At 46.7% G+C, this 14,828-nt stretch overlaps 1 protein-coding gene across 2 annotated transcripts in view; it reads right to left on the bottom strand.

The window, feature by feature from the left end:
* Positions 1-14,828, bottom strand: part of LOC137524176 (uncharacterized) — a 128,050-nt gene that overhangs the window by 54,192 nt on the left and 59,030 nt on the right. For both annotated transcript variants that reach the window (XM_068243756.1, XM_068243754.1), the window contains one exon: positions 10,396-10,650. In XM_068243756.1, coding sequence (XP_068099857.1) covers positions 10,396-10,650 — 255 coding nt within the window. The remainder of the gene's footprint in view (positions 1-10,395; positions 10,651-14,828) is intronic.

Here is a 14,828-nt window from a genome sequence, read left to right on the forward strand (position 1 = left end):
AGACCGCACGTAGCAAGGGCTGGAGTGCGGTCTCTTTGTGTGAAAATAGGACTAGTGGTCTTACCTGGCTTCATGTTGCCCAGATGTTACTTAAGATCATGCAGTAATTATCCAGTAATTATTTAAACACACCAAAAAATCTATTGTTTACAGCCAGGCTCTGAGGTATAACCGAATATGTTCTAATTCAGAGGACAGAGACAGACAACTTATGTCACTACGTAATATATTCATAGATCAGGGATATCATCCACAAATCGTTGATGATCAAATACACAGAGCAACTTTAAAATCAAGAGAGGAACTGTTGAAGTACACCCCAAAGACTGAAAACAACAGAATCCCAATTGTGGTAACCTACAACCCAAAGACACTGAGGAAGATATCGAAAGCCCTACAACCGATACTCCATAAAGACAAACGCCTGAAGGATGTTTTTCCTGATTTACCACTGCTTGCTTTCAGACAACCTCCCAATTTGAGACAAATGATTATCAGAAGTGCATTATCTACACCAGAAACTCCAGGCACATTACCCTGCAATAACGCAAGGTGTGAGACCTGCCCTTATATCTTGTGCACAAGCCAAATACAAATACCAAACTCACAGAAATATCATCAAATATCAGACCAATTTTCCTGTGAGTCATCCAATGTTGTATACATGATACGCTGCATGAAATGCCCCTCAAGAGGAATCTATATAGGAGAAACAGGACAAAAACTGCACACAAGAATGAACCATCACCGCTTTAAAATCAATGAAGGTAAAATGGACACACCAGTGGGCCAACACTTCTGTGAACCAGGACACAGCATGCAAGATCTAAAAGTACTTGTTCTTAAGGGTAACTTCAAAAATGATCAATCAAGAAAAATTTCTGAGTACAAATTTATGAAAATGTTCAAGACATTAACAGAAGGTTTAAATTGTGGAACAGGATTTATGACACCTTATGTAACATGATTGATTTGGCTTCATGATCTTCAGAAACCTGCTGGATTTCATGTATGGTTGCACTAACTCACTGGCTCCAGCCTGCTGATCACCTGACACCTAACGGATAAACAGTAACCAGCACAACTGTCATCTTCGTGTTTACCATTTATCTGCATCAGTGTTTTACTTCAGCTTACATCTGGAAATATGCCTGAAGAAGGGGACTAGATCCCAGAAAGCTTGCATCATTTAACTCTATTAGTTAGCCATTAAAAGGTATTATATTTTACAAAACATTGTTTTTTTCTACCAGTAATTATTTGAATTTATATGTGGAGGCCTGATGAAGGGTCTATCCAGAAACAAGTCAGTGTTGTTGCCTCAATACTTACAATTGCACTAATCTTGATGTTAATCATCAGTGGTGCTCAGCAGAGCTCGAATATTCGAGTAGCTCGAATATTCGAGCTCTTTCTCAGCTATTCGAGCTCGGTATTCGAGCTCCGAATAGCTAGAGCTATTCGAATGGGGTATTCGAGTACACTCGAATAGCCCATTCACTATTCGAGCTATTCGAGCAAACCGGCGCTATTCGAGCTCGGTACCGAGCTCGAATAGCGTCATAGCCCAGATTGATGTCCTTAAAGCCAATCAGAGGGCTCCCAGGCCCTCTGACGGCAGCCAATCACAGAGGGGGACCCTGGCCAGCCCCTACCCTATAAATAGTGGCCGCCATGTTAGGTTTCTCCGTGCTTGCCTGAGACTTGTACAGAGAGAGAGTTGCTCCTTTGTGCTTTGGCTTAGCAAGAGCTCTATTGTGGTCATTTACCTAGCGTTTTTGCTCACATACACCTCCTATATACACCTATATTGTTGTTAGTTAGATAGACATTGTATTTTAGTTAGTAGCTTTTGTGTTACATAGACAGAGACACAGCTGCTGCAGGCTTACACAGCTTTAGGCCTCAGGGCCTGCCTGTGTGGGCAGCTGTTCTCTCCTGTCCTCTGTTAGTATATTTCTCTCATCTATACCAGTATTTCTGCTGCTGTCCTTTACTACTGATTGATTCTGTATTTAGTATTGTAGTTAGGCTAGGACACTCACTGTCACTGTCACTGTTCATAGGCTAAGGCTAAGGCTACTAGCTCCTGCGTGTGTGCACTCACAGTCTTGTACACACACACTCTATTTCCTTCTGATTAGTGATTGATTATTGTAATTAGTTAGTTACTTACTGTTACTACTTGTTACTCTTACTGTACTAGGAGTCTAGGACACTCAGTCACTGTTCATAGGCTACTAGCTCCTGCGTGTGTGCACTCACTGTCTGTGTACACACTACACACACTCTATTTCCTTCTGATTAGTGATTGATTATTGTAATTAGTTAGTTACTTACTGTTACTACTTGTTACTCTTACTGTACTAGGAGTCTAGGACACTCAGTCACTGTTCATAGGCTACTAGCTCCTGCGTGTGTGCACTCACTGTCTGTGTACACACTACACACACTCTATTTCCTTCTGATTACTGATTGATTATTGTAATTAGTTAGTTACTTACTGTTACTACTTGTTACTCTTACTGTACTAGGAGTCTAGGACACTCAGTCACTGTTCATAGGCTACTAGCTCCTGCGTGTGTGCACTCACTGTCTGTGTACACACTACACACACTCTATTTCCTTCTGATTACTGATTGATTATTGTAATTAGTTAGTTGTACTTACTGTTACTACTTGTTACTCTTACTGTACTAGGAGTCTAGGACACTCAGTCACTGTTCATAGGCTACTAGCTCCTGCGTGTGTGCACTCACTGTCTGAGTACACACTACACACACTCTATTTCCTTCTGATTACTGATTGATTATTGTAATTAGTTAGTTACTTACTGTTACTACTTGTTACTCTTACTGTACTAGGAGTCTAGGACACTCAGTCACTGTTCATAGGCTACTAGCTCCTGCGTGTGTGCACTCACTGTCAGAGTACACACTACACACACTCTATTTCCTTCTGATTACTGATTGATTATTGTAATTAGTTAGTTGTACTTACTGTTACTACTTGTTACTCTTACTGTACTAGGAGTCTAGGACACTCAGTCACTGTTCATAGGCTACTAGCTCCTGCGTGTGTGCACTCACTGTCTGAGTACACACTACACACACTCTATTTCCTTCTGATTACTGATTGATTATTGTAATTAGTTAGTTGTACTTACTGTTACTACTTGTTACTCTTACTGTACTAGGAGTCTAGGACACTCAGTCACTGTTCATAGGCTACTAGCTCCTGCGTGTGTGCACTCACTGTCTGTGTAGACACAACACACACTCTATTTCCTTCTGATTACTGATTGATTATTGTAACTGCTAGTTGTACTTCCTGACTGTTACTACTTACTTACTGTACTAGGGACACTCACTCAGTCACCTCACCCACCAACCCACTCCATTAAAGTACCCCACTTTTCACCCGCCCTTTTAAAAAACTTTTGTCTATACGCCCAAAACATCGAAGATGTCTGGAAGTGGCAGCCAGCGCGGTTTGGGCAAGGGGAAGGGCAGCAAGGGAATCAGGAGGAGAGGGAGCAGCATTGTGGCAGGCCGCGGCCGCGCCACCATGCACAGTTCCGCAGCAGCAGCAGCAGCGTCAGTGGCTAACATTCCTCCCATAGCCACTGGCCGTGGACGCCTTGGGCGCCGCCCAGCAGGAGCATCTGCAACTCACGCTGCAGAGACACAGCAGCAGCAGCGTGTAGCACCTGCTCCGATTTTCCTCCAGCCGGGTCGGAAACGTCCCATTGAGGAAAAGGATGCAGACACTGTGGTGCAACTCATGACGGAGGATGAGCAGCCCGCCATCAGCTCTGCATCCAAGGCCTCCACCCTCACCACCACCACCACCACCACCACCCCTGTTCGCAGCAGCCGCCCAGCAGGGCCTGGGGGGGAGGAGGAGGCCAGTTCACCGTCACAAGTTGGCGACTTGTCACTCAGCAGTATTTTTACCCCAGGCACCATCAGGGTATTGTCTGCTGTTGTTGGCGATTTTGAGGAGGAGATGCTGATGGGCACTTTGGGGGATGAGGGATTGGACAGCAAGACTGTGGCGACAGTCAAGCAGCCCATCCATGCATCAGGAGAGGAGTTTGGGGGGTCATCATCCCAGCAGGACATGTTTCAGGAGGGGGAGGATGATGGTGATGACCCGGTGACAGACAGAGACTGGGTGCCACCACCTCCAGGGGATGTTGTCCTCAGCAGCTCGGAGGAGGAGGAGGATGCGCTTGTGGGCCTTGCAAGGAGGCGCATCATTGCAAGCATTGGCAGCAGTAGGCAGGTCCCACAGCCTGCTGGTGTCTCAGGCTCAGCAGCAGCAGCAGCAGCATCTGCCAGTACCACCACCAGCCGCACCCAAGCCCCCCCCCCAACCACCACAGGGAGACAGGCAGCAGCGCTTCCATGCCGTAGGGGGATGTTTTTGTCACCAATCTGGCGATTTTTCACGATGCCCACTGTGTACAGCAAGTACGCCACTTGCAACCACTGTCAGCGGAAGTTGAGCAGAGGTGCAGACCCCTTAAAGTTCAGCACCAGCTCGCTCATAAACCACCTTGCTGCGAAACATTTCCACCAGCATGAGGAGTTCCAGAGGCTGAAGGCATCTGGTGCTGGCAGTGGCACCACACCCATCACTGCACAGCCTTCAGCAGCAGCAGCAGCAGCAACAGCAGCCACCCGCCCTCCTGCTCCTCCAGCAGCACCAGCAGGAGTGCGGAAACGCACTGCTCCTCCCCCCTCTGCAACTCCTGCCGCCGACACTGAGGCCTGTTCTGGCAGCCAGTCCTCAGTGGCCTCCTCCGCTGTGTCTGCTGATTCCCGTGCCAGCAAAAGGCCACGCCAGAGCCTTTTGAGCGAGTCCTTCCAGGGGGTGGTTAGGGCTCTGCCTCCCAGCAGCCGTCGCGTGCGGCAGCTGAACGGCTTGCTGGCACGGGCCATGTGCTCCCAACTCCTGCCGTACACGCTCGTGCAGGAGGGGAGCGACATTCGTGCGCTGCTTGCTTGCGCAGCCCCAGACTGGCAGCTCCCCAGCAGACACTTCTTTGCCCGCAAGGCCATTCCTGCACTGCACCGCTTTGTGATGGCCAATGTGGAGCGAGGGCTGGAGCACGCGGTTGGTGAAAGGGTCCACGTCACCATGGACTCCTGGAGCAGCCGCTTCGGGACAGGCCGCTACCTGTCCTTCACTGTCCACTGGGTCAGCTTGGTGGAAGGGGGTGAGGATGGGAGAGCAGCAGCGGGCACAGCAGCAGCAGCAACACAGTGGGTGGTGCCACCCCGCAGGGTCAGGGGAACTGCAGCAGGTTCCTCCGATCCTCTGCCATCCTCCGGCACACCTGGCCAAACCCCCCGCCTCAGCAGCAGCGTGAAGGCCCGCCACTGCCAAGCGCTGCTGCACTTGGTCAGCCTTGGGAAGACCAAGCTGACGGCAACCCATGTGTTGGCCAAACTCCAGGAGCAGGAGAGGATTTGGCTGACCCCCAGAGGCCTCAGAGTCGGAGAGGTGGTGGCCGACAATGGGGCCAATCTGGTTGCCGCAATAGACAGGGGAAACCTGACCCACATCCCCTGTCTTGCCCACGTGCTGAACCTGGTGGTGCAGAAGTTCCTGCGCACCTACCAGGGGATGGGCGAACTGCTGGAAACGGCAAGGAACGTTGTGCGTCACTTCCGGCGCTCGGCTGCAGCCTGTGCGAGCCTGGAAGACGTGCAAAAGGAGCTGGATCTGCCACGCCATCGGCTGATCATTGACGTTCCGACTCGCTGGAACTCCACCCTGGCGATGTTGGAGCGTCTGGTTGAACAGAAGCACGCTGTCAACCAGTACCTTGCCCTGGCCACTGTTTCCGCCGCTCAGAGAAGGGACAAGACCAGCAACATCCCGTTCATCGTCCCCGATGATGACTGGAGGCACATGCAGCAGGTGTGCTTAGTGCTGGCTCCCTTTCTGCAGGCCACTAACATGGTGAGCAGGGACCATGCTATGGTCTGCGAGTGGGTGCCCCTGGTTTGTCTGCTGAACAGGGCCCTCGATGCTTTGCTGGAACAGGGAGCAGCAGCCTTGGACCAGCAGGAGCGGCAAGCAGCTGCACAGTCCACCTCTGAGGGGGAGGAGGAGGAGGACTTGGTGGAGGTCCCTGACCTTGCTGCTGATGAGGGGGAGCAGCACAGTGCAGCTGAGTTGGTGCGGGGGTGGAGAGAGGATGAGGCTGACGAGGCAGAGGAGGAGGATGAGGACAGCAGCACTGCCGTCGATGTGCCAGCAGACGTGGCCCGCCTCTTCCCAATGGCAGCGCACATGCTGACGTGCCTGCGCAGGGACCCCAGGGTGATCCAGATGAAGCAGAGGGAGGACATCTGGATCAGCATGATGTTGGACCCACGCCTCAAGGGGAAGTTGAGCCAGTTCCTGCCGCCTGCAGGAGGAGACCCAGCGCAACAAATAAGGAGCTTGCAGCAGGCCCTTGTTGAGCGCTTGGAGGAAGCCTTCCCCCAGCCTTCCACCCCCACTGTCCAGCAGCCAGCACAGAGGCAGCAGCAGGTGCCTGCATCCAGCAGCAGCAAGCGCCCCACAGACCTGCTGTCTCTCAGCCACGAGCTCTACAGGACTGTAGAGGCTCCGGCAGCAGTGACTAGAGAGGAGGTGCATGCAGCAGCATCCTCCTCCGGTCACAGCCAGCGCCTGACCCGCATGGTGGCTGACTACATGGGGTCCTACAGCGGGCTTGACAGCGATGCCCCTGTTGATCCCATGGAGTATTGGGTCAAGCGCCTGGAGATCTGGAGCGAGCTGGCGCAGTACGCCCTGGAAGTGCTGTCCTTCCCCCCTTCCAGCGTGCTGTCCGAGCGCTGCTTCAGTGCAGCTGGTGGCGTGGTCACCGAGAAACGCTCACATCTGTCTCACAAGTCTGTGGACAGACTGACGTTTCTCAAGATGAACCAGGCGTGGGTGGAAGGCGAGTTCCTGGCCCCTGTTGTCGGCGAGAGGGGGACATGAACTGGCTGCCGGAACTTAGAACCATCGTTAATGTGCCTTACCACCCTTTACCACCTCCTGGCTCCTGCTCACTAAGCCAGCCTGGTTCACTTTGACTATTACGTCGCCTGCAGCCACACATTTTACACCTACAGTGGGCTGCTGTGTGCTGCTGCTGCTGTCTGTCTGTGTTTCCCACTGCCAGGGTACACAGATTTACCTTCTGCTGCCACTCTGCCACCAGCTATTACGTCAAACAATAGCTATATATCTGTGTAATTTCTTTTACAAACAAAACCAAAAAACCATTAAAAAAAAAAAGGTTTAATTTTTCTGAGGTGCCCGGGTTGAAAACTGTGTTGTCCCAGTTGTGTATTGGACACAATGTGGGCTGCACGACCGCTGTCTGGGACCTCCTGTTGTGTTTATTTACGGCCTGGTATCACCGCTAGGTACCAGGGCTATTATGTCACGCTGCCTACCTGCTGCCACACTCACACTACTCCTCCATTCCTCCTGCTGCTGCTGTCTGTCTGTGTTTCCCACTGCTAGGGTACACAGAATTACCTTCTGCTGCCACACTGCCACCAGCTATTACGTCAAACAATAGCTGCTCATAATTACTCCTCCATTCCTCCTCCTGCTGCTGCTGCTGCTGCTGTCTGTCTGTGTTTCCCACTGCCAGGGTACACAGATTTACCTTCTGCTGCCACTCTGCCACCAGCTATTACGTCAAACAATAGCTATATATCTGTGTAATTTCTTTTACAAACAAAACCAAAAAACCATTAAAAAAAAAAAGGTTTAATTTTTCTGAGGTGCCCGGGTTGAAAACTGTGTTGTCCCAGTTGTGTATTGGACACAATGTGGGCTGCACGACCGCTGTCTGGGACCTCCTGTTGTGTTTATTTACGGCCTGGTATCACCGCTAGGTACCAGGGCTATTATGTCACGCTGCCTACCTGCTGCCACACTCACACTACTCCTCCATTCCTCCTGCTGCTGCTGTCTGTCTGTGTTTCCCACTGCCAGGGTACACAGAATTACCTTCTGCTGCCACACTGCCACCAGCTATTACGTCAAACAATAGCTGCTCACATAATTACTCCTCCATTCCTCCTCCTGCTGCTGCTGCTGCTGTCTGTGTTTCCCACTGCCAGGGTACACAGATTTACCTTCTGCTGCCACTCTGCCACCAGCTATTACGTCAAACAATAGCTATATATCTGTGTAATTTCTTTTACAAACAAAACCAAAAAACCATTAAAAAAAAAAAGGTTTAATTTTTCTGAGGTGCCCGGGTTGAAAACTGTGTTGTCCCAGTTGTGTATTGGACACAATGTGGGCTGCACGACCGCTGTCTGGGACCTCCTGTTGTGTTTATTTACGGCCTGGTATCACCGCTAGGTACCATGGCTATTATGTCACGCTGCCTACCTGCTGCCACACTCACACTACTCCTCCATTCCTCCTGCTGCTGCTGTCTGTCTGTGTTTCCCACTGCTAGGGTACACAGAATTACCTTCTGCTGCCACACTGCCACCAGCTATTACGTCAAACAATAGCTGCTCACATAATTACTCCTCCATTCCTCCTCCTGCTGCTGCTGCTGTCTGTCTGTGTTTCCCACCGCCAGGGTACACAGATTTACCTTCTGCTGCCACTCTGCCACCAGCTATTACGTCAAAAAATAGCTATATATCTGTGTAATTGGTTGTAAAACCAAAACTACAAAACCATTACAAAAAAAGGTTTAATTTTTCTGAGGTGCCCGGGTTGAAAACTGTGTTGTCCCAGTTGTGTATTGGACACAATGTGGGCTGCACGACCGCTGTCTGGGACCTCCTGTTGTGTTTATTTACGGCCTGGTATCACCGCTAGGTACCAGGGCTATTATGTCACGCTGCCTACCTGCTGCCACACTCACACTACTCCTCCATTCCTCCTGCTGCTGCTGTCTGTCTGTGTTTCCCACTGCTAGGGTACACAGAATTACCTTCTGCTGCCACACTGCCACCAGCTATTACGTCAAACAATAGCTGCTCACATAATTACTCCTCCATTCCTCCTCCTGCTGCTGCTGCTGTCTGTCTGTGTTTCCCACCGCCAGGGTACACAGATTTACCTTCTGCTGCCACTCTGCCACCAGCTATTACGTCAAAAAATAGCTATATATCTGTGTAATTGGTTGTAAAACCAAAACTACAAAACCATTACAAAAAAAGGTTTAATTTTTCTGAGGTGCCCGGGTTGAAAACTGTGTTGTCCCAGTTGTGTATTGGACACAATGTGGGCTGCAAGAAGAAGATGAAGAAGATGAAGATGAAGAAGATGAAGAAGAAGATGAAGAAGATGAAGAAGATGAAGAAGAAGAAGATGAAGAAGATGAAGATGAAGAAGATGAAGAAGATGAAGAAGAAGATGAAGAAGATGAAGATGAAGAAGATGAAGAAGATGAAGAAGATGAAGATGAAGAAGATGAAGAAGAAGATGAAGAAGATGAAGAAGATGAAGAAGAAGAAGATGAAGAAGATGAAGATGAAGAAGATGAAGAAGATGAAGAAGAAGATGAAGAAGATGAAGATGAAGAAGATGAAGAAGATGAAGAAGAAGATGAAGAAGATGAAGATGAAGAAGATGAAGAAGAAGAAGATGAAGAAGAAGAAGAAGAAGAAGAAGAAGAAGAAGAAGAAGAAGACAATATAGAAGAAGAAGAAGAAGATATAGAAGAAGAAGAAGAAGATATAGAAGATAAAGAAGAAGAAGAAGAAGAAGTATATACAGTACTGAACAAAATTCTGGACACAACTTCTCTTTTCACCTTTTTTTTTTTAAAGGAACATCCCCACATAATCACTTGCTGTTGTTACTTGGAAAAAAATATGTTTCTTGCATCATTCACCCTCAAAACAAGTGTTGGGAAGCTATTTAAGGCCAATTCGAATAGTCAGCTCGAATAATGAGCTCGAATACCGACTCGAATAGTGAGCTCGAAGTCCGAGGTCGAATCGAATAGTAAAATTTATTCGACTCGAATATTCGACTGACCTCGAATAATTTACTATTCGAATTCGACCAAACTCGAATTTTAAAAAGGGGTATTTGAGCACCACTGTTAATCACTGCTGTATGTCTGCCATTCCTGGCTATGGAATATGCTCCTTGAAGGATACCTTTTATGAATATTTTGCACGACTTTTGTCTTCAATAAAGACGTTTTGTATTGCATATAAACTTTTTTGAGTTTCTTTAATATCTTTTATACATATCCTTGTATTGGTATAAAACCTATGGCGGTATCCTGAATAATTTACTACATTCTACAATATGTCACTACAGGGCCTCTTTAATATTTATATTTTCCAATTCAATAAATTCAGTATAATCCAGTGATTCTGTGAAGAAACTCACCATTCTGAGTCTTTGAGATTTCTGTTTCAGAGTCAAACATGGTCTTTGAAGTTTCACTCTTGTCTTCTTGCCCGTTTGGTAATTGTACACTCTTCTCTTGTGCTTCTGATAATGGTGTGGTCTCCATTCCAGTTGTCCCCAAGTAGTCACCTTGCTTTGCTGGGGACTGTAGCTCAGTAGGTTGGCTTACAGAACTCTGCACATTGCAGGTCTGCTGGAATGCAGAATTCCGTTGCTTGTTTAGTGTAGCAGACACTATAAAACCAGTTGAATGTTGTCAGTGTTATCAAAGTTATGACTTTTAATCATCACTTTTTTAAAATTTAATATACTGTGTTTTTTTAAATGCTTGAAGAAAAATTAGCACCCCAGGTCACTTGCCGCCAGAGCCAGGACAAGGTCCTCCAGCACCCAAGGCTGAGACACCAAAGAATGCCCCTCCATCCCTCCCACCCCAGCCGTCACACACTGATTGCTATTAGTGTAAGAGGTGCCCTAGGCCATCCAAAACACCTTAATCTTTAGTTATCTGGCTTGTAGTCACTGCCATGTATCCTATCTTCTTATTTCTCTCTGCTTTAAAGGGAATCTGAAGTTAAAATAAACGTATGATATAACGATTTGTATGTGTAATACAGCTAAGCAATAAACTATTATTAGCACAAATATGAGTCTCATTTTATTGTTTCCAGTCCAGGAAGACTCAGAGTTAAGAAACTTCAGTTGTTATCTATGCAAAGGAGCGTCTGTGAGCTCTGCGACTTTGTAAAGTCGTGGACAGCACTGCCTTTTAAAGCTCTTATCTCAACTGCCTCTCATTGTTTCTTCTTTGTTTATGTTTTTTTATGCAGAGAAAAGTTCAAAGGGTCATTGCCTGCGCTGCAAAATCATTTAAAATGCTGAGTGTATTGTAGAAACTGCAATTATTAGAGAATGATGCAATGTTATATAAAAAAAAATTATCCCATATTACACAATTAGTTATTATGAGTTTTTTTTTGCTTCAGTGTCACTTTAAACACAATAGGGGAATGATGAGTGATTTGTGCGCCCCCTCCTACACTGCGCCCCAAGGCTGGAGCCTCTCTCGCCTCTGCCTCAGCCCGGCCCTGCTAGCCACACACTAAGGCTTAGTTCACAAAAACACTGCAATCGCTAGTGCATAGCGCTTGCGATTTGTGCAATGGGATTTTCAGATTATTTTTCAAGGAATGTGTGCTTTTATACATTCCTTTAAGCATAATTGCACCAAAAACTGCTTCGTGAAGTGAGATTTTGATTTTCTACAAGTCTAGAAACTGCTTTGGGAGAACCCTCATAGGGTGACATTGTACTAGCGCTTTGCCGATCACTGGCGATTGGTAAGAGCAACACAATTGCCCCCGGTGTGAACCAACCAGCCCTAACCAAGGAATAAAATTAGACATGTGCATATTACAGGCAATACACAGGGCCTGGTTTACCAGGATCAGGGGAAAATCTGATTCTTTACTTCAGAAAACAGCACTCGCCTTCCACAAGATTCTGTTGGAGGGTCAGCAGCCAGCTCAGGGGCCCAGGAGGAAAATTTGGCTGCAACAAAGGGCCTCTGATGACGCTTTTTGGTCGGGGGTGTCTGTTGGGGGGCCCCCAGGCTAATTTTGCCCTAGGGTCCAATTGTTACTTGAACCGGCCCTGTTTCCTGTACAGTAAGCTGCTATTTCCTCTACACTATGCTCTATTTCCTGTACACTATGCTGCTATTTCCTGTACACTATGCTGCTATTTCCTGTACAATTTGTAGTGATTTCCTATTTCAACCTGCTGCTGTTTCCTGTATACCCTTCTTTTATTTTATGTACCATATGCTGCTGTTTCCTGTACAATATGCTGTGGTTTCCTGTACAATATTCAGTGATTTCCAATACAATCTGCTGCTTTTTTTCTGTACAATATGTAGTGATTCCCTGTACAAAATGCTTCTATTTCTTGTACGATATGCTGCTGTTTTCTATACAATATGCTGCTATTTCCTGTACAATATGTTGCCATTTCCTGCACAATTTTGTTTTCTGAACAATATGCTACTAATTCCTGTGCAATATGCTGTTGTGTTCTACAGAATATGCTGTCATTTACTGCACATTACACCGATGTTTCCTGTACAGGACACTTATGTCCTGTACAATATGCCATAGCTCTTAACTGTCCCTCTTTTGGAGGGACAGTCCCTCTTTGGGAGCCCTGTCCCTCTGTCCCTCTTTCCTCCTCATTTGTCCCTCTTTCAGGACTTTGTCCCTCTTTCTATGTAAATATATACATTTCTCTACTAAAAAATGCGTTTGACTCTAAACTTTATTCCTATCCTTTAAATTGATATATTACTAATTTTAAAATGTTAATATGAAGGAAAATGAACCAGGATAGAAAGGACCAGTGTGGTTTGAATTATAAAACAACATATTTTTCTTATGAAATCTTTATGGTGTGCATGACTAAGGATGTAATGGGGGTATGAGCAGGAGTGTGGCAGGGGCGTGGCTTAAGTGTCCCTCTTCCCACTCATCTCAAAAAGTTGGGAGGAATGATATGCTGCTTTTTCCTGTACAATATGCTGCTTTTTCCTGTACAATATTTTGCCATTTGCTGCATAATATGCTGCTATTTCCTGTACAATATGCTGCTATTTCCTGTACAATGTGCTGCTATTTCCTGTACAATGTGCTGCTATTTCCTGTACAATGTGCTGCTAATGAAGATTAAAAAAGAAATGGAAAAAAATCATTATTTCTCAGTTTTTGGCCATTATAGTTTGAAATTAATACATTCTACCGTAATTAAAACCCATGTATTTTATTTGCCCATTTGTCCCGCTTATTACACCATTTAACCTCCCTGGCGGTACGCAGTTTCAGAGGTTGCGTTCGCGCGAGGATTTTTGTTAATAAAATGTGTAGCACTTCGCCCCGCCGCACCTAACTAAACCCCCCGATCGCCACCAGCAATATTTACCCCTCCGCTATCCCGCGAGAGCCGCAGCTTCACCATTCAGCTTCACTCATCACTATGGCGACGATCGGACATAACGTCTGACATCCTCGACGTCATGACATCATGCGCAATCCCGATCCTCCCCATAGCGAAGCCTGGAGCTGATTGGGAGGCTGCGCTATCACGGGATCCCTGGGGGGTATGTATAACGGTGGCGATCGGGGGTGATCGGGGGAGAGCAGCAAAACTTGGGGGACATAGTTAGCTAGCCAAGTGCTAGCTTAAGCATATACAGCAGATTTTATTTTTAAAAAATCCTCCCGGGGCCATGCGATCCTCTGCGGCGGCTAGCCCGAGCGTAGGTCGGGCTTACCACCAGGGAGGTTAAATTATGTCCATATCACAATTTATGGTGCCGTTATTTTATTTGGATATAAGGTGCATTTTTTCAATTTGCATCCATCACTATTTACAAGCTTATAATTTAAAAAATTATATTAATATACTCCATTGACATGCATATTTAAAAAGTTCAGACCCTTAGGTTTTATGTTTTTTTTTTTTTTTAAATTGTAATTTTTTTTATAAAAAAATGTCTTTGTGTCATTTTTGGTAAACAGCTAATTTTAAATGTAAAATAATGTATTTATTTAATAAAAAATGGATGAGGGTGTAGTTTTACTATTTGGCCACAAGATGGCCACAGTCAAAAAGTCCTGGAAGTGATCAATCTCGCTTCCAGGAGCTAGAAAGAAGAAGGGAAACTTTTTTTTATGCAGAAAGACCACGGCCTCTGATAAGAGGCCGTCGTTTTTTCTGCAGGAAACTTAGATCGATGAAAGGGCTAACGGCAGGCGGCGGGAGCGCACGGCTAAAGCAGCCGCAGCAGCACAGCCTATCTGGACGAACATATTCGTCCAGATAGGCTCAAGTGGTTAAAAACTAAATTACGTCCATTTTCTTAATTAAAATAACTGTTTATATAGAAAACCCAAAATTACGAAATTGCGCATTAAACACGAATTTGCGCCGAAATGCGAAATTACATGGCAGAAATTTTGCTTACGCGTTCCATGTTCCCCTGGCAACTACTGTTGTAATGTAACTCCTACCGTTGCAGGTCTCCCATTCTGTGCAGGAGTGCTCTTGTCCACTCCTCTCCCTCCCAGGCTGGCTGGCTCCCTTAGATAGTATGCAGCAGGTGTAGCAGCACTCACTTCCTCCCTGTCCCGCTGGCGGCAGCTGTGATCTGCACTTTACCGGCGGCATCCTTTTGCATTGTAAGGGTTCTCGCTGATGACCTCATCAAGCGAGGACCCTTAAAGACACTGCACAGAAGGACACTGCCGGTAAAGTGCTGAGGGACCACAGCCACCGCCAGCGGGACTCGGAAGAGGTAAGTGCTGCTGCTTGCATACTACATCTGAGGGAGGGAGAGGTGTGGAGCAGAGCGCCCCTGCACA

Source organism: Hyperolius riggenbachi, chromosome 7 (genome assembly GCF_040937935.1).
Source record: "Hyperolius riggenbachi isolate aHypRig1 chromosome 7, aHypRig1.pri, whole genome shotgun sequence".
Classification (NCBI taxonomy): domain Eukaryota; kingdom Metazoa; phylum Chordata; class Amphibia; order Anura; family Hyperoliidae; genus Hyperolius; species Hyperolius riggenbachi.